We start from the raw sequence: 27463 nt of genomic DNA, 5'->3' as shown, positions 1-27463 counted from the left end.
CAAGTGACAAGGGAAAGTAGTTCAGTGATAATTAACATCATATTCCCAAAATAATAAGCAGATGTATTCGAGTCATGGAAAAACAATTACCACAAAAAACATCATTACGTTTCATTTTGTTTAATTTGAAGAAAAAAAAAATTGCATGATCAAATAAGATCTTATTAATCTGTCGCACTTATTTAAGGGGCTGACATAGCCCCATTTTTTCCTAGAAAAAAAAAATTAATTTACATGGCTTAATTTGTGTAAACCTAAATTTGTAGACTTTAGCTACATGAGAGCGGTCTCGAACGCAACAGACCTTCCTCTCAATGCGATTTACGACTACATTGTGGTCGGGGGAGGCACGGCCGGGTGCCCATTGGCTTCCACGTTGTCCCAAAATTTCTCGGTGCTCGTCCTCGAGCGTGGGTCCACCCCGTCAGCCTACCCCGAGACCTTGCTCCTAAGCCGATTCGCAAACCTCGCCGCGTCAGATGACGGGGTGGGCCCCTACCAACCATTCACTTCCTTGGATGGGGTGGAAAATGGGAGAGGACGGATCTTGGGTGGGACCAGCATGGTTAGTGCCGCCATCTACTCGAGGGCCGACCCTGGCTTCTACTCTAAGTCGGGCCTCAATTGGGAGCCGAATAAAGTGGAGCAAGCTTATCGGTGGGTCGAGGATTCGATTGTTTACGGGTCGGCCTCGTACCCTTGGGAGAAAGCGTTCGTGAACGCGTCGTTAGAGGCCGGGATCCTTCCCGACAATGGGTTCACCGTCGAGCATGTTGTTGGGACTAAGGTGTCGGGTTCGTCGTTTGATCAGGCGGGGCGGAGGCACGGCCCCGTGGAGCTTCTCAATAAAGGTCGTCTCGCTAACCTCCGCGTTGGAGTCCGCGCGTATGTTGAACGGGTCTTGTTCTCGTCTTCCCGAGGAATATCTGGTAATTTTTCTATGCTTTATTTGGAACATAAAAATTACAAGACAAAACATGAAACGTTTGTAGAATTTTTCAAGTTTTGTTTGAATTGCAAAACAAATCAAAGATATATATATACGATGAAAAATGTACGATGAATGTTGGATACTATTCGTTCATTCATAATACAAGAAAATAAAATAAAAACATATCTACCGCTCCTTTCACACATTTTGAGGTATTAAACTTAACGACATAAAATAATCAACCCAAATGTTAATACCGGAAAATTACATAGGAAATGTAATAAAAATGGTTTATTTAATTGACTAGAAGAATGGCCATCAGGATTACAATGTTTGGCTTGATATTTTTTTTTACCGTAGCATTATTGGACTAAAATATATATACTATAAGTGCTGTAGGAAATTACCATAAAGCAAATATATATTGATTCTTTAGAAATGACTTCAACCATATGTTTTTTTTTTTTTTTAATAAAGTTCATATGGGAATCACCATAACTCAAATCTAGAGGCGATTTAGTCCATTTATATGGATCAATACTTCTTATATGTTTTCTCTCCCCTCATCAAGTAAATATATATATATATATATATATATATATATATATATATATATTAATGACACTATAGTATAATAATTTTTTTTTAAAACAAGTATAATAATATTATACATTAGCTTATATGCATTATATATATATATATATAATTTTTTTAAATCATATATAAACACATAAATTGCAAAGGTTTGGCATAAATAAATTAAATAATTGTAATATTTGGGCAAATAACTCAATATATGCCAAACATATATATAGATATATATATTAATGACACTATAGTATAATATTTTTTTTAAAACAAGTATAATAATATTATACATTAGCTTATATGCATAGATCTATAATTTTTTTTAAAAATCATATATAAACACATAAATTGCGAAGGTTTGGCATAAATAAATCAAATAATTGTAATATTTGGCCAAATAACTCGACATATGTCAAATATGGTATAGGATCGAGAGCAATAGGAGTTCTGTATAGAGATTCAAGAGGAAGGGCCCACCGCGCCTTTGTGCGCCCGAACGGAGAGGTCATCCTAAGTGCGGGGGCCATCGGTAGCCCACAACTCCTCATGCTTAGCGGAGTGGGCCCCGCTTCCCGTGGCATCCCCGTCGTGTTATCCAATTCCAATGTCGGAAAGTTCATGGCTGACACTCCTCGTAACCAGCTATCGATCATCGTCCCCTTCACTCTCCCGCCCTCATACGTGCAGGCCATTGCAATCGCACCCGATTTCCATATCGAGACCTTCTCGTATATATCAAAATTCGGATTTTCGGGTCCTAGTGCTGCGAGTCTCACGCCGGCCCTTAATAATGCCACAATTGATCTAAGTGTGGTAGAGATCGGAGGTGAAGTCCAGGGTCCCGCCTCCAACAACGGCTTACTAACCCTCGCATCCCCCAACAACGTCAAAGTCAGCCCCAAAGTCCGGTTCAACTACTTTTCTAACGCGTCCGACCTCGCAGTTTGCGTCAAAGAAATGAGAAAAATTGCCGATATTTTGAGCACGAAGACGTTGTCGTCGTACAAGTTTGACAATAGGGACGTGCGAAGCATCGACGGGTATAAGTTCTTCGGTACACCTTTGCCACCGGACTATATGACAAATGACACGTCATTGGAGAAATTTTGTCGCACGACTGTTGCGACGTGGTGGCATTATCACGGTGGATGTGTCGCTGGAAAGGTGGTTGATCGCGAATTTAGGGTGATGGGTATAAAAGCGCTTCGTGTTGTCGACGCGTCGGTTTACACAGTCTCACCAGGGACTAATCCTCAGGCTACCCTAATGATGACGGGAAGGTATAATTACATTGCGATTTATAATATCCACTAAAACGTCATTTAAAAAGCAAGTTTGTTCTAAAAAAATTTCTTCTCTTTTTTTTACAGGTATGTCGGACTTAACATACTTCAGCAAAGAATGACTTAGTTAAATTAAAGGCCGGCGAATCTGCTAAAGGCCGGCCACAAATAATGTTCCTTTTTTATTAAAGAATAAATAATGCTCATAATGTAATATGACATTGACTATATCCCGTAATCTTGATCAATTAATGTTCACAGCAAACTATATTGAAGATGTATTTTTCTTATGCTTTAATGAAAAAGCAAGATCTTTAATGGATACGAGGGCTAAGAATACTACGTGCCTTTTGCCTAATTTTCTTAACACGAAAATATTTATATTTTAACATTTATATCTCTACCTTTTTGTCTCAATCAAAAGAAATATAAATGTAAAAGAAATTGGCTGTGAGCCGAACTCTGAAAACAAAAACTATGTCAAAATTTGTTGGCAACAAAAAGTAGTTATAAATAATTGTGAAATATGATATTTTCCAGATCTTTTGAGAAATAGACTCAATAGTAGTAATTTTGAGACTTAAGACCTAAATAAGCTAAACTATGTTTTTATGAAACTTCTACTAGTAATTGTAAACCTATATATCTACAATTGTTATTCGTAAACTTAAAAATCTACAGTTTATGACAACGGTAAAAATTTTATGTCTACAATTACTAGTAAAAATTTCCAAATATATTGTTTTGTTTATTTTGATCCAAATATCAAAATTGTCACTACTTTTAATCATTTCCCAGATCCTTTTGTTCACAATAAAACTAACCAAAGGACAGCTAATTATCAAGTGCGACTAGGGCTGTACAAAACCGAACCGAAAATCGGATAAAACCGATATCCAAACCGAACCGAAACCGAAATTTGGAGCCACATCAGCTGACCGAAATTCGGATTCGGATAACCGATCCGGTTTACAAAACTGGACCGAATATCGGATTTGATTTTGGGAAAATCTGGATATCGGTTATTTAACCGATTTTTTTTAATTAAAAATAAATATACATTAAAAAAAAGACTTGACCTAATTTTGAGAGAGACCTAGCGTTTTTATTTTTTTCGCAAATCAGATTTTGCTGAAGTGGAAGCACTAAATGATTCTAAGCAAGTTGTTTTGGGTAAGATAATTAATTTAATATTTTATTTGACATATTCATTTGTTGTTTGTTTATTAAAACAAATTTATTTTAAATTTATGTCATTATTATTAACATATGATGATCAAGTTGTCATAAAAGAACAAACTTCTCATATATCAACTCCTACTGCTACTACAACTTGATTATGTGATCTATAAAAGTAACATACAAATTCAATTGTTGTATGGTTTATTATGATCATTAGGGTTGTAATTTTAATTTCTGATATTTACATGTGCATGTAGTTGGAGACGAGTGTCCTTTTGAATTTTATTTTTTTTACTCAGTTTTAGATTATATATTGTCATTTTGGAGCTTTATAAGAGTCGTTTGTACTCGTTTTTTGAATTTTTACAAACCGGATTTGGATTTTAGAAAATGAATATCCATTTTATAAAATTGGGTATTAAATTGGATCTGAAATTTTACTAACTGGATAACCGAATTTTAAAAACTGGACTGGATACTGGATTTAAGAAACCAGATAACCGAATATTCGGTTATACCGAATTTCGGTTTTAGACTAAATTGGACCGGATATTGGACCGAGTTTTTAAAAACCGAAAATTCAGATTCGGATACTAAAAATGTCAAAAACCAAACCGAACCGATCCAGTTTCACCCCTAAGTGCGACACAAAGTAAAGTAATGATAAATAAAAACAAAATCCCCAACAGGCGCGCTCAAAGTAAACAATATCTATTATTTTTTTTCTTCTTGTAATGGACCAGCAAGGGCTTTGAGCCCTTTCTTCTGGCAAGACCACACCTTACACCTAACCCAACAAAACTGCCCCTCAAGGCTCATGAAAATTCCATGGGCTCTTGCAAACCCATTTTCGGCCTACTGGCTCTCATTCCACAAAAATGATGTCATCTATGTCTGATATCTTCATTGGTGTGTACTAGGGTTGTACAAAACCGAACCGAAAATCGGATAAAACCGATATCCAAACCGAACCGAAACCGAAATTTGGAGCCACGTCAGCTAACCGAAATTCGGATTCGGATAACCGATCCGGTTTACAAAACTGGACCGAGTATCGGATTTGATTTTGGAAAAATCTGGATATCGGTTATTTAACCGATTTTTTTTTAATTAAAAATAAATATATATTAAAAAAAAGACTTGAATCTAGACAACTACTTTGATCTTTTGGGATGGTGGAAGATCAATTCCATCAAGTATCCAAATTTGTCGTGTATGGCTAGAGATGTTCTTGCAGATCCGGTGTCAACAGTTGCTTCCGAATCGGCTTTCTCCACAAGTGGTCGCATTCTAGATCCTTTTCGAAGTTCTTTGTCTCCGATGATTTGCACTAAAAGTTGATTGAGCTCATACAAAGGTTGTATTGCGAGAATACATGGATGAAGTGGAAGCACTAAATGATTCTAAGCAAGTTGTTTCGGGTAAGATAATTAATTTGATATTTTATTTGACATATTCATTTGTTGTTTGTTTATTAAAACAATTTATTTTAAATTTATGTCATTATTATTAACAGATGATGGTCAAGTTGTCATAGAAGAACAAATTTCTCATATATCAACTCCTACTACTACTACAACTTGATTATGTGATCTATAAAGTATAAAGGTAACATACAAATTCAATTGTTGTATGACTTATTATGATCATTAGGGTTGTAATTTTAATTTTATATTATGATATTTACATGTGCAGGTAGTTGGAGACGAGTGTCCTTTTGAATTTTATTTTTTTACTCAGTTTTAGATTATGTATTGTCATTTTGGAGTTTATAAGAGTCGTTTGTAGTCGTTTTTTTAAATTTTTACAAACCGGATTTGGATTTTAGAAACTGGATATCCATTTTATAAAACTGGATATTAAACTGGATCTGAAATTTTACAAACCGGATAACCGAATTTTAAAAATTGGATACTGGACTAGATACTGGATTTAAGAAACCATATAACCGAATTTCGGTTTTAGACTAAATTGGACCGGATACTGGACCGAGTTTTTAAAAACCGAAAATTCGGATTCGGATATTAAAAATGTCAAAAACCGAACCGAACCGATCCAGTTTCATCCCTAGTGTGTACCTTCTTTGTTTTGAGCATCTATGTCTGATATCTTCATTGGTGTGTACCTTCTTTGTTTTGAGCATATTACGAATCGAATGATTTCTTATTTTAACAACGCGCGAGTCAACAAAATTATTATTGTTTTTAAACAAAAAGTAGAAAATAAAAATAAAAAATAGAGTAAGTTGAAGACTTTTAATTATATTAAATAAAATTTAGAAAAATTATTGTTAATGATTTTTAAAAAGTAAAAAAAAAAAAAAAAACTATTTTAGGATTCAAAGTTTTTCAAAATATTGCATGTTTTCCTATCTTTCAGATTTCTTTGAAGTATTATGGACAAAAAAAAAAATTAGATAAATAAAAGTTGAAGTTAAATTTTGATAAAAGAAATTAAAAATAAAGATATAGAGAAATAGAAAGAAAATTTTCTAAATATATTAATAATATATATTGTTACGTTAAATTGTAAAAGTGTATTATATATCAAACAATAACATATAAAATCTACGTATAATATTAATACCACATAGTTTTTCCAAGAATATATATATATATATATATATATATATATATATATATATATATATATTGTGACGACCCGACTTTTCGGACCGTCTTACTTATCTTACTTTTTAAAACTTAAGAAAATTTGAGGTAAATTTTTTTTTTTTTAAAAACATAACTTAAAATATAAAGTTTGAAAACTCGTAACCTAAAAATAATTTTTCATTTAAACTTGATGAACGAAAACAACCAAAAAGTCGAAGTTGCCTAATGGAAATTTAAAACCAACAAAACACCATCGTAAAATAAATACCATAAATAAAGTCGTAACCTTTAACGCAATTGAAAAACATAACTTAAACTATGAACAATAAAACCTTGGGTTTGGATTATTGCAAAACTGAAAGCAAAGCGGAAGTCTTTTTATTTTCGAAAACGGCAACCATAACCCAACCCTCTCGCTATCGCCGCCGCTGATCCACCCTCCTCACTTGCTCATATGTTGTTTACCTACAACACGGACGTATAAACATAGAGTGAGCTAACGCTCAGCGAGAATAACTATAACTCACAAAACATAAGTAAAAAAAATAAAATGCATGAACCGGTTATTAGTATTTTAAATTTAACCGTGACATGAGATACCCTATTTAAACGTCTATCGTATTTTAGTTCGGGGGTCCCCTAGAGTAGCCGTACCGATTTCAGTGTACACTTTGGTAACGAACCATGGGGCTGCGACCTCCCATAGAACGCCCCGTCACATACATAAACATATGAGGAACTCTCTATGTGAGCCCGTAGTTCGGCTCGAGAAATTCCTCTAGTTACCTCCGTAGTTCGAGGCGGTACGACTCTCTTGCTTACTTAACTTATTAACCGTGTTTATTACGTTAGAAGCATGAGCGACATAAGATAAAAAAAAGCATACATAATAACATAGCTAGTACAATAAGATGTGTTATAGATATTCTAATACACACAGCATAAGATAACATAACTCACATATCGTCATACCAAATCATACCAAGCACATTCCGAACAAACACACACACACACAAATTCACACAATATATAAATACTTCATATCACATAATACTTAGTATATTTTTAACTAATCCGTGTTGCAGTGAGATTATTCTCACCTGGATATCGGAATTACGATCGAAGACCGTCGAAGGAAAAAGACGCTCTTAATGACTCGGAACCTAAACGGAAAAGGTTGACTATTACTTATCAGGTAAGAAAAGGATTTAATACATGACTTAGCTTCTGGAAATTTCGAAATTTCGACTGAAGGTGTAAAATTACCAAAATACCCTTGGGGTCGATAAAATATTTTTTTGAAAAATAAATCTATAAAAATTACTGTGAGAGCGAAAAAAATATTTGGAACACTTCATACTTCAGAGGCATATACAAAATATGTTCAGATTATTTAATAAAAATCAAAAGTATAAGAAAACAATATTTAGTCTTTTTAAAAACGAAAACTGCTTTGGAACGATTCTGCGCACCGTTTGGATTTTATCCCAAATATATTCTGTGGGCATCCAAAAATTCTAAAATTTGGAGTAGATATCCTAAACATATAGAACTAGGCCGTGTATAAAAATTAGCTCAAAAGGAATTTTGTAGATATTTAAACAAGACGTTTTGTTGTAAAAAGATCAGGGTAAAAACTAGTCTGCGCACTGATCGTAATTAATTCATAAAATAAAATTGATAACTCGTAAAATTCTGAAATTTAAACCACAATTAAATAACATGTGAAAGTATAATCTGTAAAAGAATTAGATCCAAAAACCGTTTTTAGCTATTTTAAAACGTGCGATTTTGACACTGCTTAAAACTGATTTCTAAACAGGAAATAGTAAACCTAATTTTTCTTATGAAAAACGAAATAAAAGCATAAAAAAAATTAAGGAACAGTATGAACTGAGCATAAAGAAAAAAAAAATACCTTAAATGAGATTGGAAAAAACTCACTAACACTTCTTGAACCAAAACTTAGAGATTAAGATGACTATTTGGTGATTAGGGTTTTTAGTTTTATTGTTGGAAAAGGGATAGAGAGGAAAGGGGAGAGAAAACGTGGGTGAGAGGGCTGGAGAGATTCTGAAGAAGAAGAAAAAAAACAGCGTGTAGAAGAGAGGAGAAAAAAAAACAAATAGAGTTGTTTAGCTATATATATATATATATATATATATATATATATATATAGGGTTTTTGAAACAAACCCTAACTAATCCTACTTTTCGTCAACAAAACACGCGCAAGGAGAGGAAAAAAAATAACAAGCTCTGATGTGATACTTCTAGAAGGAAAATCATTTAAAAAAATTTCGTTACTTTTCATGTATGATACCAATTACTTTTTACGCAATCAGATAAAATGTGTGCATATATATATATCATATTCTTTTTTTTTTCTTTTTTTTTTTAAAGAAAAGTCATAGGTTGCGTAACCCAACCAAACACATTTTGTATACTTATATAATTTAATTACATATATATAAAACACTGACATTCATATATATATAATATATATATATATATATATATATATATATATATATATATACTTTATGTATTCAAAAAGCAAACGAGTATTAATAAATATCTTTCATCACTTTTCATATATACACATATATGTATAAATAAATAAATATATATATATATATATATATATCTATATATATATACACACACACAACAAGCATCATAAAAACTTGGATAAAAAAAATCAGTAACAAAACTTCATAAATATTTTGAAATTGTGGGGTTTCACAATCTCCCTTACTTATTGGAATTTTCGTCCCGAAAATTAAAAAATCAAGAAGAACATAAGAATTCTTACTTGGACATACTAAAATCCTTTGAAAAGATCGGGATATCGTGTTTTCATGTCTTCTTCCCGTTCCCAAGTAGCTTCTTCTATCTTGTGATTCCGCCATAACACTTTTACCAAAGGAATCACCTTGTTCCTCAAAACTTTCTCTTCGCGATCGAGAATCTGGACAGGTTTCTCTTCATACGTCAAGTCTTCATGAACTTCGATGGGCACTTGGATTAAGTCGTGCGTTGGGTCAGGTAGGTACTTCTTGAGCATCGAGACATGAAACACGTTGTGCACCAATGCTAACTCGGGATTCAGGGCTAGACGGTAGGCTACCTTTCCGATTCTTTCTATGATCTCGAAAGGACCAATGTACCTCGGGCTCAACTTTCCCTTCTTGCCGAACCTCATCACACCCTTGAGAGGTGCTACCTTCAAGAACACCAAATCTCCTACTTGAAATTCCAGTGGTCGCCTTCTCTTATTGGCGTAACTTTTCTGTCGGCTTTGGGCAGTTCCCATTCGATCACGAATTTTCTTGATAGCCTCTGTTGTGTCTCGGATAAAATCTGTTTTCTCGAGATTATTTTCTCCAGCTTCAAACCAGTGAATTGGAGATCGGCACTTTCTCCCATAGAGAGCTTCGTATGGTGCAACGCCGATTGAGGCTTGGTAGCTGTTGTTGTATGAGAATTCAATAAGTGGCAGCCTCTTACTCCAACTCCCACCAAAATCCATGACACATGCCCTTAGCATATCCTCTAGGGTCTGAATCGTCCTCTCGGATTGGCCATCCGTTTGGGGGTGAAAAGCGGTGCTAAACTTCAGTTGCGATCCCAGCGACTTTTGCACGCACCTCCAGAAGTTAGAAGTGAAACGACCATCGCGATCAGAGATGATGGATAGAGGAACGCCGTGCAGTATCACCACGTTATTCACGTATAACTCAGCCAACTTCTCCACGGAGTACGTGACCTTCATCGGGATGAACCTAGCAGACTTGGTCAAACGGTCCACCACTACCCAGATAGCATCATAACCGCTTTCACTTTCTGGCAGGTAAGACATTTACTGACAAACTTTGCAACGTCACCCTTCATTCCGTTCCACCAAAAGTGTTCTCGGAGGTCTTGATACATCTTCGTGGAACCTGGGTGAACTGAATACGGTGTCTCATGTGCTTCGGTAAGAATTTGCCTTCGTAACTCATCTTCGTTGGGTACACAAATCCTTCCATCGAAAAAGAGTACATCATTCTCCGAAATGGAAAATTTTGACTCTTGGCTTTCCAACGCATCGTCCTTCAACTTTGACATCTCCGGATCACGCATTTGCGCTTCCTTGATCCTCTCAAACAGATCTGACTGTAAAGTCATATTGGCTAATCCTTGTGTGATAATTTCAACCCCTAAATTGTTGATTTCATCAGTGAGTTGAGGAGATAAAGCTCGCATCATCGATAGACTAGCCTCACCCTTCCTACTTAAGGCATCTGCTACCACGTTTGCCTTTCCGGGGTGGTAATGGATACCACAGTCGTAGTCCTTAACCAATTCTAGCCACCTTCTTTGCCTCATATTCAACTCCTTTTGAGTGAAAATATACTTTAATCTCTTATGATCGGTAAATATCTCACACTGAACACCATACAGGTAGTGTCTCCAAATCTTAAGGGCAAAAATCACTGCGGCTAACTCCAAATCATGAGTAGGATAATTCCTCTCGTGATTTTTGAGTTGTCGTGACGCATAAGCCACTACTTTGCCGTTTTGCATTAACACAGCACCAAGACCTGTCTTTGACGCGTCGCTGTAAATAGACAAAGGTTCTCCACTTTCAGGGATTATAAGTATTGGCGCGCTGGTGAGTCTTCTCTTCAACTCGCGAAAACTCTCTTCACACTTCTCGGTCCACGCATACTTCTTATCTTTCTTCGTGAGGGCGGTGAGTGGAGCAGCTAATGTAGAAAACCCTTCAACAAATCTTCTATAGTAGCCTGCTAAACCGAGAAAACTCCTGATCTCTGTCACACTTCGAGGCGGTTTCCAATCATTGACGGATTCTATCTTGGAAGGATCAACGGAGATCCCATCCTTAGAAACCACGTGACCAAGGAAATGCACCTTATCCAGCCAAAATTCACACTTCGAAAATTTGGCATATAGTTGATGTCGTCTCAAAGTCTGTAGTGCAACTCGCAGGTGTTCTTCGTGATCTTCGACACTCTTAGAGTAAATCAGAATGTCATCAATGAAGACTATTACAAATTTATCCAAGACGTCGCTAAAGATCCTATTCATCATATCCATGAAGGCTGCTGGGGCGTTAGTGAGTCCAAAAGGCATGACCGTGAACTCGTAATGACCGTAGCAGGTGCGAAAAGCAGTCTTTGGAATGTCGTCCTCTTTGACTCGTAATTGATGATAGCCGGATCGCAAGTCAATCTTCGAAAATACTTTTGCTCCCTTGAGTTGGTCAAACAAGTCATCAATCCTAGGAAGCGGATACTTGTTCTTGACGGTGACCTTGTTAAGCTCTCTGTAGTCGATGCACATACGGAAAGATCCATCCTTCTTCTTCACGAATAAAACCGGTGCTCCCCATGGTGAATGACTTGGGCGGATGAATCCTTTATCCAACAACTCTTGAAGTTGTGTTTGTAGCTCCTTGAGTTCAGCTGGCGCCATTCGGTAGGGGGCCTTAGAGATCGGTCCCGTACCAGGTAGTAATTCAATCCCAAAAGAAATCTCACGCTCTGGAGCTAAGCCTGGTAATTCTTCGGGAAAAACATCTACATAATCTCTCACCACTGGCACGTCGTTAGGAGTTGCTTCTACATCCTTAGTCTTGTTCACTACCGACGCTAGCAATCCATAACACCCTTTACTCATCAATCTTCTAGCTTGTAATGCTGACACCAACATCTTACATTTCTTGAGTGGCCTTCCTTCAAAGGTAAACCCTCTTCCCGTTATCGGTTTGAAGATTACTCTTTTTCGGCGACAATCGATCATTGCATTATTCTCGCCTAAGAAGTCCATACCCAAGATGGCATCAAAGTCTTTCATTTCTAAGACAATGAAATCGATCCTTAACTCATGACCACCAATTATTATCGGTACTCTTTTTAAACAGTACTCTGATAATAGCACATCGCCAGACGGTAATGCCGTCCTGAAAACCTTCCTAGTTTTCACTACACTATCGCCTAATTTCCTAGCCAGTTCTAACGAAATAAAACAATGTGTAGCACCAGAGTCAAACAATACTAAAGCGTCAAAATGAGCTATAGGAAGCTGACCTGCTACCACATTCGAAGAGCTGGTTAGAGCATCAGCGTTGGTGTAGGCGTAGATGCGGGCTTGTTGTGGTGGTGGAACTTGGGTGGTTGGAGGTGCTTCTAAACGACCTTGGGAAATCTGTGGCCCTTCGATGGCAGCTTGCATGAAGTTAAGTCGTCCATTTGGGTTGTGCTGCTGATATTGTCCATTCTGAGAGGAAAATGATTTCGGACAATCCTTGAGAAAGTGTCCAGGCTGACCACACTTGAAACAAGTCATAATTCCCTTCCGGCACTCTCCAGGATGCATCTTCCCACAAGTCTTGCATACTGGAAAGGTCGTTCCCTCTACCTTGACCTTGTTGTTGGCGTTGCCACCATTTCCAGGATGACTTCTCTTCTTTCCATTCCCATTCCATTGGGGTTGTGCCTTGAAGCCTTGACGGTTATGGTTAGGCAGGGGATTTCCTGATTGGTTTGGCTTCCTGTTGTCGGGTCCTCTGCTTTGACCTTTCTCCTCTTTTCGAGCCTTGTAAAACTGAGCTCGTTCCTCCTTTACTTGGATCAAGTGGTATTCAGCTCGCATGGCACGTTCGAGGCAATCGGCGACGGTGGTAGGTGGCTGACTTCCACTATCAATGGCTAAGGCCAATTCCGGTCGGAACATTCCCATCATCCTCCTAACTCTTTCTGTCTCTGTTGGAACCAAGTGAGGACACAGTCTGGCCAATTGATTGAACTTACTAACAGCTTCAGTCACCGTCATCGTCCCTTGCTTCATCTCCGTAAACTCTTTCTGCTGAGTGTTCATCGCTCGCATGTTGAAATACTTACTGTTGAACTCCTCGATGAAGTCTTCCCAAGACATAGCACGTGTGTCTCTTCTAGCAGCAACTGTCTCCCACCAGTATCGTGCATCCTTCTTCAGCACAAAAGACGCGCATATGACTTTCTCAATTTCCGAGATATTCATGAAGTTGAAGATCTTCTTCATCTCTGACATCCACTCATCAGCCACTAAAGGATCAGTGGAACCTTCAAAATCTGGAGCTCTCATCCTCCTAAACCTTTCGAAAAGATCATCAGCCACAACAACTTGGCCCATCTGAGGTACGCCCTGAGGAGGTACTGGTGGTGCTTCTTGATCCTCTCCCATATTTCCATTCACTTGGGGGAGGTGGCTTCTCAACTCTTGTATCTCCACTTCTTGGGCTTCGATACGTTGTAGCAATGCAGTGACGAGTACCGCAAGCTCGGGTTGGGCCGCTGGCTGAGGTGCGGGGGCTGGACCGTCGGGATTCACTGCTGCTCCTTGTTGTGCGGGAAACGGAGCGGCATGATGAGCATCTTGCATTGGGACATCAGCGGCAACTCTGCCTCTTCCCCTACCTCGGCCTCGTGGCCTACCTCTGCCTTGTCCACGAGCAGCTTGAACGTTTTCCATCTAAGATTTCGAAGACATATTCGCGATTAGGGTTTTTGGCTTCTAAAACTATTAGGATCGATTATAGAAAAGACTTAACATGCAAAACACCCTCATACAAAGAACTTTATGAAACTATTAAGATAATAGTAACTTAAACATATAATCCAAATTCGAAAGTGATACTCAAAACAAAAAAAAAACGAAACTAAAACCTCACAAAAAAATAAAAGGTATTTCAAACTTTAAGGAAAGAAAAATAAAACCAAAAATCCTAGAATAGCAAGAAGGATTTAATCCTCGACTGGATCATCCTCAGAAGGATCTTCCTCCGATTCTTCCTCTACCGGGTCCATATTGGAATCGCCCTCTGGAGGTAGGTCATCGTCGACGAGCTCCATATAATGCTTAATGTATCTATTAAACTCTTCGAAAGTTATTCCAGGCGCGGGTTCATAGGTGCAATACTTCCCTTCCTGTTTTTCAAAATCAGAAAGCCCATTCCAGTACACACTAATCGCGTCTTCATCATCCAAAAGAAAAGGAACGTGGGATAGCATGTCAGAGGTTCGATTATGGTACTCCTTTGCAGTCTCCCCATCTTTCATCTTCCATGACCTCAAAACATGACGATAACGCCTTCTTTCCATTTTCGCACGCCAGCCCTTATTGGTGAAATTTCGTATAACCCCATCCTTCATGTACTCCCATCCAGCTCCGGGGTGATCCCTTAGCTTTTCTTGCCAATACTCCAATACCTTCCAGTGGACCTTTAGTTGTGCAAAGGAAACTTGCAATCTCTCTGGAACTTGCAACACCTTAAAACGGATGTCTATGTTATTGCACCATTCTCGTGTGCCGACGATATATGTCATCGCGCTGCTAAGAACTGGAGGATTTGTCTCTAAGAATTTGATCATGAGGTCACCATCCGCAATGCGGCTCTGGCTTTCCGCGATCACGTGTTTTGTTACTTCAACGTCCATCTAACAAAGAAGAAAGAGAAAAGCTAAACATACAACATAATAAAACAAAATTAACTTACTTGAGTAGGGGGAAGCCGTGCGATCGATAGCGAAGAGAGGTCGTAGGTTCGTTGCTCTGATACCAACTGTGACGACCCGACTTTTCGGACCGTCTTACTTATCTTACTTTTTAAAAAAAAAAAAATTTACCTCAAATTTTCTTAAGTTTTAAAAAGTAAGATAAGTAAGACGGTCCGAAAAGTCGGGTCGTCACATATATATATATATATATATATATATATATATATATATATATAATATACTCAAAATAATGTATGTTATTGATATAGTATAATATAGTATTAATGATTATGATTATAATATACGTAAAACAATATATAAAATATATTGATAATTAGGTTTACTAATATTGATTCATATATTGTATATGTTATATAATATAATATGGTAAAATATATTTATAGTAATAAAAAATAAAAAAAAATAAAAAGTCGTCACGTGTCGTTGCCTGGCGAAGTCACGTGATGACCTCTGGGAGAAATGTTTTCTTTATTATCTATGTTATAGATATATTTGGATCTTGAATAAAATGTGGAGTTCTTTGAGAGAGGTAAATAACACATTAATTGTCAATATAAACAATATGTTTCTCTAAGCCCAACTCTACTCGAAAAAAAATTCCAAAAAGTTTCTTTGAAACACTGTAATAGCAATATATTTCACTCATGTGGTGGATAATGCAACACACCTTCGTAACCTGCACTTCCAAGAGACTGATACTCCAATGATGTGTTTTAAGAAATCTCAAGTCAGACTTTGTGCTATTTGAATCAATATTTATATACCCAACAAGCTTCAAGCTTCAAGCTTCGCTGCATCACTACCAACTAAACTAAAAACTCCGGAAGTGTCAATTAAATATTCATAGGAATGATGCATTTACTGTGACACCCCAAAACTTTGGACTATTAAAACATTAGTGAAGTCCTGTTATGGATTTATTTTCATCAAGATATATTAGAAGTTTGGGTATAAATATATACATATATAGCCTATGTGTAACTTTACGCTAATTATTTAATCAATAATGTGTAAGTTTAGGTGTGTTGATGTGTAAATATTCACGCAACAATGAACAACATATATACAAGTGGGTGATAATAATAAATATTCTTTTCTCTTGTAAGGTATACATAACTGTATATTTTCTACAGTAAGCAACAAACATATTAAAATATGAACACGTGAGATATTTTGCACCGTTAGTGTGTATATATTTTTTTTCGAGAAAGTAGTGTGGAGCAAGTGGATTTTTTTTTTTGCACCGCTTCTAGAAGAATACATGCCTTGAATATAGCAACTCATCAGTTGTATGAAAAGAAAATAATAAATAAGTATTCGGTTTGAACTTGAAATAACGAGTCTTCTGCCTGTATAATGATATTAGGAAAGAAAAAAAATAAAATAGTATATTTTCATCACGTTTTGATTTTATTTTCTTCGGCGTTCGTAGCCTATAAATAACTCTGATCCTTTTCATGAGAAAAAAAATAATAACTTTTTCTCTCCCGCACACAAAATTCTGTCTATTATCTTCATCTCTTTTCTTCTACCAAAGAAAAACCCTAAACACCTTATTACTTCTATTCCGAGTTCTTTTTCTTTATCTGTCGTGGTCAGTTCATACTCTTCCTTTATTTTTTTTATGCTTTTATTTCGTTTTTCATATGAAAAATTAGGTTTAATATTTCCTGTTCAGAAATCAGTTTTAAGCAGTGTCAAAATTTCACGTTTTAAAATAGCTACAAACGGTTTTTTAATCTATTTTTTCTTACAGCGTATACTTTTTGCCCTAATTGTTTTTAAAACAAAATTTCTTATTTTATACCTACATAATTCTTTTTTACCTAATTTTTGTACACGACCTAGTTCTATATGTTTTTGGTATCTAGTCCAAATTTTAGATTTTTCGGATGCACACTGAATATATTTGCAATAAAATTCAAACAGTGCGAAGGATAGTTCCAAAGCAGTTTTTGTTTTTAAAAGACTAAATATTGCTTTCTTATACTTTTGATTTTTACTAAATAATCTGGGTATATTTTGTCTATGCCTCTGAAGTAAGAAGTGTTCCAAATATTATTTCGTTTTTACTGTAATTTTTATAGATTTATTTTTAAAAAAATTATTTTATCGACCCTAAGGGTATTTTCGTAATTTTACACCTTCAGCCGAAATTCCGAAATTTCCAGAACCTGAGTTGTCTTTAGAACTCCTTCGACAGAAGCTTAATAATTTTTTCCACCGATTAGGTTCCGAGCCGCTTAGCTTTAATTTCTGAAACGAATGTGAGAATAATCTCACTGCAACACGGATTAGTTCAAAAACATATTAAGTATTATGTGATCTGAAGTATTTATGTGTTATGTGAGTTTTTGTGTGTGTGATTGTTCGGAATGTGTTTGATATGACATGACATGACGATATGTGAGTTTATGTTATCTTATGATGTGTATTAGAATATCTATAGCACGTCTTATTCTTCTAGCTATGTTATAATGTATGTTTATATCTTATGTCGCTCATGCATTTAACGTAATAAACACGATTAATAATTTAAGTAAGCAAGAGGGTCGTACCACCTCTAACTACGGAGGTAACTAGAGAAATTTCCCGAGCCCAATTACGGGCTCACATAGATAATTCCTTATATGTTTATGTATGTGACGGGGCGTTCCATGGGAGGTCGCAGCCCCATGGTTTGTTTTCAAAGTATACACTGAAATCGGTACGGCTATTCTAGGGGACCCCAGAATTAAAATACGATAGACTTTTAATAGGGTATCTCACGTCACGGTTTAAATTAAAATACTAATAATTGGTTCATGCATTTTTACAGTTTATGTTTTGTGAGTTATTGTTATTCTTGCTGAGCGTTAACTCATCTATGTATATCCGTCCGTGTTGTAGGTAAACAACATATGAACAAGTGAGGAGGGTGGGTTAGCGGCGGCGATAGCGAGAGGGTTGGGTTATGGTTGCCGTTTATGAAAAAATAAAAGACTTCCGCTTTGCTTTTAGTTTTTAAACAATCCAAAACCAAGGTTTTATTTTTCATGGTTTAAGTTATGCATTTCAATTTCGTTAAAGGTTATGATTTTATGTATGATATTATTTTCAATCATATTTTTTGTTTTAATTTTCAATTATGCAACTTCGGTTTCTTTTAGTTTTTTCATTCATCAAGTTTTTAAATGAAAATTTATTTTTAGGTCACGAGTTTTCAAACTTTATATTCCAAGTTATGTTTAAAATAAAATTACCTCAAATTTTCTAAAGTCTTGAAAAAGTAAGATAAGTAAGAATTTCTCGTTGATTTACGTATTTACTTAAAAATGAATAAACCTAATTTCCGGTTGAAAAAACAGAGGATCAAGAGTCCGTTTTAGAATCGACGGTCCGAAAAGTCGGGTCGTCACAGTTGGTATCAGAGCAACGAACCTACGACCCCCTTCGCTATCGATCGCACGGCTTCCCCCTACTCAAGTAAGTTAGCACTTTTTTTATATCTTAGTCGTTTTTTATACTTAGATGGAAACGTTCAAGCTGCTCGTGGACGAGGTAGAGGCAGCCCACGAGACCGAGGTAGAGGAAGAGGCAGAGTTGCCGTTGATGTCCCAATGCAATACGCTCATCATGCTGCTCCGTTTCCCGAACAACGCGAAGCTACAGAGAATCCCAACAGTTCAGTCCCCGCACATCAGCCAGCGGCCCAGCCAGATCTTGCGGTACTCATTACTTCATTGCTGCAATGTATCGAAGCCCAAGAACTGGAGATACAAGAGTTGAGGAACCACCTCCCCCAAGTGAATGGAAATGTGGGAAATGATCAACAAGCACCACTAGCACCTCCTCAGGGCGTACCTCAGATGGGCCAAGTTGTTGTGGCTGGTGATCTTTTCGAAAGGTTCAAGAGGATGAGAGCTCCAGATTTTGAAGGATTGACTGATCCTTTAGTGGCTGATGAGTGGATGTCAGAGATGAAGAAGATCTTCAACTTCATGAATATCTCCAAATTTGAGAATGTCATATGCGCGTCTTTTGTTCTGAAGAAGGATGCACGATACTGGTGGGAGACAATAGCAGCTAGAAGAGACACATGCGCTGTATCTTGGGAAGACTTCATCAAGGAGTTCAACAGTAAGTATTTCAACATGCGAGCGATGAATACTCAGCGTAATGAGTTTGCAGAGCTTAAGCAAGAAACGATGAATGTGACTGAAGCTGTTAGTAAGTTCAATCAATTGGCCAGACTGTGTCCTCACTTGGTTCCAACAGAGACAGAAATAGTTAGGAGGATGATGGGAATGTTCCAACCGGAATTGGCCCTAGCCATTGATAGTGGAAGTCAGTCATCTACCACAGTCGCAGACTACCTCGAATGTGCCATGCGAGCTGAGTACCACTTGATCCAAGTAAAGGGGGAACGAGCCCAGATTACAAGGCTCGAAAAGAGGAGAAAGGTCAAAACAGAGGACCCAACAACATGAAGCCAAACCAATCAGGAAATCCCCAGTCTAATCAGAACAGTCAAGGCTTCAAGGCACAAGTCTAATGGAATGGGAATGGAAAGAAAAGAAACCATCCTGGAAGTAATGGTAACGCCAATAGCAAGGTCAAGGTAGAGGGAACAACCTTTTCAGTATGCAAGACTTGTGGAAAGATGCATCTTGGAAAGTGCCGGAAGGGAACCATGACATGTTTCAAGTGTGGTCAGCATGTCACTTTCTCAAAGATTGTCCGAAATCAAATTCCTCTATGAATGGACAGTATCAGCAGACCAACCCGAATGGACGACTCTGTTGGAATTGATCTAGGGTTTAAGAAAAAGTTTAACGCTTCATTAAGCGGCGGAATTTTAAAAATTTTCTTTTCAAGTAAAAACAGTTTTTTACTAACCTAGACAAAGAGCAAGTACTTATTCACACACTCCAAGGAACAAAGCATGAGGTGACATACATTGCATTTCAGCAATCTTGTACATAAATTCCATATCTATGAGAACTTCACAAAGTTACTCATGACATTCTCACAACTTAGTACTTCACCAATAGGCCCTGTTCGGAATCACATAGTGAGTCCGAACTCTGACTTTCTCAAATGAGAATACGTAAGCTGTGAAATGGCATGTCTCATTTCAGGATTAAGGTAAGCATGATGCAATTCATACATAGTGACTTCGAGACATAAGAGGTTAAATGGTTTGTTCTTATCTTGTCTCTAGAAGTGCACTGGTCAATTCAGTACCTTCGGAAGATACCGAGAAGAACTATAGAGTCTCCAACTCTCAATGCCTCATAACCAGACATCATAGATTCTTCTAACAATCGTACTAAGGTCAATAGTCCTTTGACCCTAAGATTGCGAATATATCGTTTTAAGCAAACTACGAAGAGTTTGTTCATGCAAATCTACATTTGTCTCTTCGTAAGTTGTTTAGTTTTTTATGGACTAAAGACTAATGTTTTATCATAAAGCTTCAGACAAGGAAGATTGAATGAATGTTTCAACTTTTTATTAATGAATAAGCTATTACAAGCAAGAGTCTTCGTAAGACTATATGACATCAAATGTACATAAATACACACTACAACTCTTCTTGTGGGCACCATTGACAACATACTCAACTTCATGCAAGCTACCATCGAAGGGCCGCAGATTTTCCAGGGTCGACTAGAAGCACTACCAACAACTAAGACCACACCGCCACCTCAAGGTCGCATCTACGCTTACACCAACATTGATGCTCTAGCCAACTCTTTGAATGTGGTAGCAGGTCAGCTTCCTATAGCTCATTTTGATGCTTTAGTATTGTTTGACTCTGGTGCTACGCAATGCTTTATTTCGTTAGAGCTAGCTAAGAAAATAGACAAAAGTGTAGAGAAAACTGGGAAAGTTTTCAGGACGTCATTACCGTCCGGCGATGTCCTATTATCAGAATACTGTTTAAAAAGAGTACCGATAATAATTAATGATCATGAATTAAAGATCGATTTTATCGTCTTAGAGATGAAAGATTTTGATGCCATTTTGGGAATGGATTTTCTGGAAGAGAATAATGCAGTAATTGATTGTCGAAGAAATAGGGTGACCTTCAAACCAACTTTGGGAAGAGGATTCACTTTCACGGGAAGACTGCTCAAGAAGCCGAAGATGATAGTGTCTGCATTACAAGCTAGAAGATTGCTAAGTAAAGGTTGCTATGGATTCCTAGCATCAGTTGTGGACAAGACTAAGGATGTAGAAGCAACTCCTAACGACGTGCAAGTGGTGAGGGATTATGTAGATGTTTTCCCTGAAGAATTACCAGGCTTAGCTCCATAGCGTGAAATTTCTTTTGGGATTGAGTTACTACTTGGTAAGGAGCCGATCTCTAAGGCCTTCTATCGAATGGCACCAGCCGAACTCAAGGAACTACAAACACAACTTCAAGAGTTGTTGGATAAATGATTCATTCGCCCAAGTCATTCACCATGCGGAGCACCGATTTTATTCGTGAAAAAGAATGATGGATCTTTCCGCATGTGCATCGACTACAGAGAGCTTAATAAGGTTACCGTAAAAAACAAGTATCCGCTTCCTAGGATTGATGACTTGTTTGACCAACTCAAGGGAGCGAAGGTATTCTCGAAGATTGACTTACGATCCAGCTATCATCAGTTACGAGTCAAGGGGGACGACATTCCAAAGACTGTTTTCCGCACCCGCTACGCTCATTACGAGTTCATGTCATGCCTTTTGGACTCGATAATGCCCCAGCAGCATTCATGGATATGATGAATAGGATCTTTAGCGACGTCTTGGGTAAATTTGTAATTGTCTTCATTGATGACATTCTGATTTACTCTATGAATGTCGAAGATCACGAAGAGCACCTACGAGTTGCACTACAGACATTGAGACGACATCAGCTATATGCCAAGTTCTCAAAGTGTGAGTTTTTTCTGGATAGGGTTCATTTCCTTGGTCTCATGGTTTCTAAGGATGAGATCTCCGTTGACCCTTCCAAGATAGAATCCGTCAATGATTGGAAACCACCTCGAAGTGTGACGGAGATCAGGAGTTTTCTCGATTTAGCAGGTTACTATAGAAGATTTGTTGAAGGGTTTTCCACATTAGTTGATCCACTCACCGCTCTCATGAAGAAAGATAAGAAGTATGAGTGGACTGAGAAATGTGAAGAGAGTTTTCGTGAGTTGAAGAAAAGACTCACCACTGCGCCAATCCTTATAGTCCCTGAAAATGGAGGACCTTTGTCTATTTACAGCGATGCGTCAAAGACAATTCTTGGTGTTACGTTAATCAAAATGGCAAAGTAGTCACCTATGCATCACGACAACTCAAAAATCACGAGAGGAATTATCCTACTCATGGTTTGGAGTTAGCCGCAGTGGTTTTTGCCCTCAAGATTTGGAGACACTACCTGTATGGTATTCGGTGTGAGATATTTACCGATCATAAGAGCTTAAAGTATATTTTCACTCAAAAGGAGTTGAACATGAGGCAAAGAAGGTGGCTAGAATTGGTTAAGGACTACGACTGTCGTATCCATTACCACCCCGGAAAGGCAAGCGTGGTAGCAGATGCCTTAAGTAGGAAGGATGAGGCTAGGCTATCGATGATGCGAACATTATCTCATCAACTCACTGATGAAATCAACAATTTGGGAGTTGAAAATGTCACACAAGGATTAGCCAATATGACCTTACATTCAGATCTTTTTTAGAGGATCAAAGAAGCTACGTGATCTGGAGATGTCGAAGTTGAAAGACGATGCGTTGGAAAGCCAAGAGTCAAAATTTTCCATTTCGGAGAATGATGTGCTTTTCTTCGATGGAAGATTTGTGTACCCAACGAAGATGAGTTTCGAAGGCAGATTCTGACTGAAGCACATGACACACCGTACTCAGTCCACCCAGGTTCCACGAAGATGTATCAAGGCCTCCGAGAACACTTCTGGTGGAACGGAATGAAGGGCGACGTTGCAAAGTTCGTTAATAAACTTCTTACCTGCCAAAAAGTGAAGGCCGAACATCAACTACCAGCCGAAGAATTACAGCCAATCGAAGTTCCCGAATGGAAGTGGGAACAAATCACAATGGATTTTGTGGTTGGGTTACCTAAGACGGTTGAGGGTTATGATGCTATCTGGGTAGTGGTAAACTGTATGACCAAGTCTGCTAGGTTCATCTCGATGAAGGTCACGTACTCTATGAAAAAGTTGGCTGAGTTATACGTTAACAATGTGGTGAGACTACATGGCATTCTATTAACTGGATTGACCAAGTCTGCCAGGTTCATCCCGATGAAGCTCTCTATGGGAGAAAGTATCGATCTTCAATTCACTGGTTTGAAGCTGGAGAAAATAATCTCGTGAAGACAGTTTTTATCTGAGACACAACAGAAGCTATCAAGAAAATTCATGATCGAATGGGAACTGCCCAAAGTCGACAGAAAAGCTACGCCGATAAGAGAAGGCGGCCACTGAAATTTCAAGTCGGAGATTTTGTGTTCTTAAAGGTAGCACCTCTCAAGGGTGTGATGAGATTCGGCAAGAAGGTAAAATTAAGCCAGAAGTACATTAGTCCTTTCGAGATCACTGAAAGAATTGGAAAAGTAGCCTACCGTTTAGCTTTGAATCCCGAGTTGGCATCGGTGTACAATGTGTTTCACGTCTTGATGCTCAAAAAGTACCTACTCAACCCAACGCACGACCTAATCCAAGAGCCCATCGAAGTTCACGAAGACTTGACATATGAAGAGAAACCTGTCCAGATTCTCGATCGCGAAGAGAAAGTTTTGAGGAACAAGATAATTCCATTAGTAAAAGTATTATGGCGGAATCACAAGATAGAAGAAGCTACTTGTGAACAAGAAGAAAACATGAGATCGCGATACCCCGATCTTTTCAGAGAAATTTAATATGTCAAAGTAAGAGTTCTTATGTTTTTCTCGATTTTTTTTCTTGTTAATTTTCGAGGCGAAAATTCTAATAAGTAGTGACACCCCAAAACTTTGGACTATTAAAAGATTAGTGAAGTCCTGTTATGGATTTATTTTTATCAAGATATATTAGAATTTTGGGTATAAATATATACGTATATAGCCTATGTGTAACTTTAAGCTAATTATTTAATCAATGATGTGTAAGTGTAGGTGTGTTGATGTGTAAATATTCACGCAACAATTAACAACATATATATACAAGTGGGTGATAATAATAAATATTCTTTTCTCAATTTTGTAAGGTATACATACATGTATATTTTCTACAATAAGCAACAAAGTATGAATACGTGAGATATTTTGCACCGTTCGTGTGGGGGGCAACAGCCAAGGCCCCCTCCCAAGGAAGGCCCATTTACAAATTTGCTATTATTATGTAGAAATTAAAAAAAAACGTAATTCTGGAAAAAGCCCACTAAAAATGATGAGAACGTCGAAAAACAACAAATAAGGCCCAAAATTTCTCTCAATCCCAAAAAAAAAAAAATCAGCAAGAAAGCCTATTGAGCTGATTCGGCAGCTCTATTGCCAATTAATATTTCTAAACTAATAATAAGCTATTTGGGAATCAAAGCCTATTCCAGAGTTGCGTTTATTATTAGGACATCTGCCCCAAAAGCCTATTATTAGCTTTTTAACATAAAAAAATTGCAACAGTATTGTATTGAGAAACGAAATTTTTTTTTTTTACAACATCAAAGTGGTATTTTGTTCTCTTAAGTATAAATTCTTTTATTCAAAATATTTTACAATACCCAAATAACAAAAAACAAAAAACAAGTTATTTTCAAAAGAAGAAAGAGTTCAAAAGAAGAAAGATGTCAAGAGTGATAAAAAAAAAAAAAAAAAATTGGTTCTATCTTTGTAAATAGCAAGTTATTTTCAAGTTTTATCATTTTATAACTCTTATTATTATTATTATTATTATTATTATTTTCTTTCCTTTGCTTTCTATTTTTTTAATGTTAGTTTTTGTTTATATGTCTGTTTTTATTTGTTTTTATCAACATATTAATAATTAGTGTTATATTTTTAAAAACAATAAAAGTAGGCTTTGTGTAATTTTTTAGTTTTCTATTTTGTAATATGTTTTTTTTTTTTTGTAATTACATTGTGTTGTGCAAATAGTTACTCTACAAGTAATTACATATTTAATGTTTTGTTCAATTTACCATTTAATATATATATATATATATATATATATATATATATCTAAATTAATTTAAATACAATTATAAAAAGGCCTTTTTTCACCATTCGCCCTAGGCCCCCAAATTCTTTGAGCAGGCTCTGGTTTGAGAAAGTAGTGTGGAGCAAGTGGGTTTTTTTTTGCACCGCTTCTAGAAGAATACATGCCTTGAATATAGCAACTCATCAGTTATATGAAAAGAAAATAATAAATAAGTATTCGGTATGAACTTGAAAAAACGAGTCTTCTGCCTGTATAATGATATTAGGAAAGAAAAAAAAATAAAATAATATCTTTTTCATCACGTTTTGATTTTATTTTCTTCGGCATTCGTAGCCTATAAATAACTCTTATCCTTTTCATGAGAAAAAAAAATAATAACTTTTTCTCTCTCGCTCACAAAATTCTGCCTACTATCTTCATCTCTTTTCTTCAACAAAAAAAAATCCTAAACATGTTATTACCTCTATTCCGAGTTCTTTTTCTTTATCTCATCAAGAGTTGTCGTGGTCAGTTCATACTCTTCCTTTATTTTTTTATGCTTTTATTTCGTTTTTCATATGAAAAATAAAGTTTAATATTTCCTGTTCAGAAATCAGTTTTAAGCAGTGTCAAAATTTCACGTTTTAAAATAGCTACAAACGGTTTTTTAATCTAATTTTTTTACAGCGTATACTTTAACATGTTATTTAATTGTGGTTCAAAATATAGAATTTTTTGAGTTTTGAATATTATTTTATGAATTCATTACGATCAGTGCGCGGACTTGTTTTCGCCTTAATTGATTTTAAAACAAAATGTCTTATTTTTATACCTACATAATTCTTTTTTACCTAATTTTTGTACACGACCTAGTTCTATATGTTTTTATTATCATTTTAGATTTTTTGAATGCACACAGAATATATTTGCAATAAAATCCAAACAGTGCGAAGAAAAGTTCCAAAACAGTTTTTGTTTTTAAAAGACTAAATATTGCTTTCTTATACTTTTGATTTTTACTAAATAATCTGGGCATATTTTGTCTATGACTCAGAAGTAAGAAGTGTTCCAAATATTATTTTGCTTTTACTGTAATTTTTATAGATTTATTTTTCAAAAATTTATTTTATCGACCCTAAGGGTATTTTCGTAATTTTACACCTTCAGCCGAAATTCATAAATTTCCAGAACCTGAGTTGTCTTTAGAACTCCTTCGACAGAAGCTTAATAATTTTTTTCCACCGATTAGGTTCCGAGCCGCTTAGCTTTTCCGAGCCGTCCACGACCAACAGACGTACTTTCCGAAACGAATGTGAGAATAATCTCACTGCGACACGGATTAGTTTGAAAACATATTAAGTATTATGTGATCTGAAGTATTTATGTTATATGTGAATTTTTTTGTGTGTGATTGTTTGGAATGTGTTTCATATGATATGACATGACGATATGTGAATCTAGAACTGTGACTTTCTCAAGTGAGAATATGTAAGCTACGAAATGACATGTCTCATTTCACGATTGAGGTAAGCATGATGCAATTCATATATAGTGACTTTGAGACAGAAGAGGTTAGACGGTTTTGCTCTTATAATTTCTCTAGAAGTGCACTGGTCAATTCAGTATGTTCAGAAGATACCTAGTAGAACTATAGAGTCTCCAACTCTCTATGTCTCATAACCAGACATCATAGGTTTTCCTAACAATCATACTGAGATCAATAGCTCTTTGATCCTTAGATTGTGAATATGTTGTTTTAAGTTGACCTTTAAGAGCTTGTTCATGCAAATCTATATTTGACTCTTCATTTGTTGTTAGGTTTGTTTAAGGATTAAAGACTAAGGTTCATTATAAAGCTTCAAACAAACAAGAAAGAATGAATGAAAGTTTCAAATCTTTATTAATTATTCAGCAGTTACAAGCAAGAGTCTTCGTGAGACTTTATTACATCAAATGTATATAAGTCATAACTACTACTCTTCTTGTTGGCATCAATGTACCAACAGAAGCGTCTTTGGTGCGCCTAGGTGATGCATCTTAAGTGCACTTACGTGAGGTGTCTTTTGTGCGCCTATGTAAGGCGTCGTAAGTGCGCCTAGGTGAGGCGTCTTTGGTGCGCCACTTGGTGCGTCTTTTGTGCGCAACTTA

At 36.5% G+C, this 27463-nt stretch overlaps 3 protein-coding genes across 3 annotated transcripts; 2 read left to right on the top strand and 1 right to left on the bottom strand.

Moving 5' to 3' along the window:
• Nucleotides 1–271: 271 nt before the first annotated feature.
• Nucleotides 272–3124, top strand: LOC149394994 ((R)-mandelonitrile lyase 1-like). The gene is made up of 3 exons (XM_089615428.1): nucleotides 272–929; nucleotides 1947–2799; nucleotides 2890–3124. The coding sequence occupies exons 1-3, from the start codon at nucleotides 278–280 to the stop codon at nucleotides 2927–2929; spliced, it is 1545 nt and encodes a 514-aa protein (XP_089471554.1). The 5' UTR covers nucleotides 272–277; the 3' UTR covers nucleotides 2930–3124.
• Nucleotides 3125–5138: 2014 nt separating this feature from the next.
• On the bottom strand, nucleotides 5139–13480 carry LOC149394993 (uncharacterized). Its single transcript, XM_089614174.1, has 5 exons — nucleotides 13355–13480; nucleotides 12691–12880; nucleotides 11846–12459; nucleotides 10675–11308; nucleotides 5139–5314 (listed from the first exon to the last, which is right to left on the bottom strand). The coding sequence occupies exons 1-5, from the start codon at nucleotides 13478–13480 to the stop codon at nucleotides 5139–5141; spliced, it is 1740 nt and encodes a 579-aa protein (XP_089470300.1).
• A 10088-nt stretch (nucleotides 13481–23568) lies between these two features.
• LOC149394992 (uncharacterized) lies at nucleotides 23569–24060 on the top strand. Its single transcript, XM_089614172.1, has one exon. The coding sequence runs from the start codon at nucleotides 23569–23571 to the stop codon at nucleotides 24058–24060; it is 492 nt and encodes a 163-aa protein (XP_089470298.1).
• Nucleotides 24061–27463: the final 3403 nt, after the last annotated feature.

This window comes from Urtica dioica, chromosome 5, assembly GCF_054948205.1.
Source record: "Urtica dioica subsp. dioica isolate 48M chromosome 5, U.dioica_male_clone48M_v1_H2, whole genome shotgun sequence".
Taxonomy (NCBI): domain Eukaryota; kingdom Viridiplantae; phylum Streptophyta; class Magnoliopsida; order Rosales; family Urticaceae; genus Urtica; species Urtica dioica.
This window is presented reverse-complemented; position numbering and strand designations above follow the sequence as displayed.

Coding starts and splice junctions, on each gene's coding strand:
- LOC149394994 (XM_089615428.1), top strand. CDS start 278: ATGAGAGCGGTCTCGAACGCAACAGACCTTCCTCTCAATGCGATTTAC. Junction 930..1,946: donor GTCTTCCCGAGGAATATCTG/GTAATTTTTCTA, acceptor AATATGGTATAG/GATCGAGAGCAATAGGAGTT. Junction 2,800..2,889: donor ACCCTAATGATGACGGGAAG/GTATAATTACAT, acceptor TTTTTTTTACAG/GTATGTCGGACTTAACATAC.
- LOC149394993 (XM_089614174.1), bottom strand. CDS start 13,480: ATGAACACTCAGCAGAAAGAGTTTACGGAGATGAAGCAAGGGACGATG. Junction 12,881..13,354: donor TTCCAACAGAGACAGAAAGA/GTTAGGAGGATG, acceptor TTTTCCTCTCAG/AATGGACAATATCAGCAGCA. Junction 11,309..11,845: donor ACCAACTCAAGGGAGCAAAA/GTATTTTCGAAG, acceptor AAAGATAAGAAG/TATGCGTGGACCGAGAAGTG.
- LOC149394992 (XM_089614172.1), top strand. CDS start 23,569: ATGGGAACTGCCCAAAGTCGACAGAAAAGCTACGCCGATAAGAGAAGG.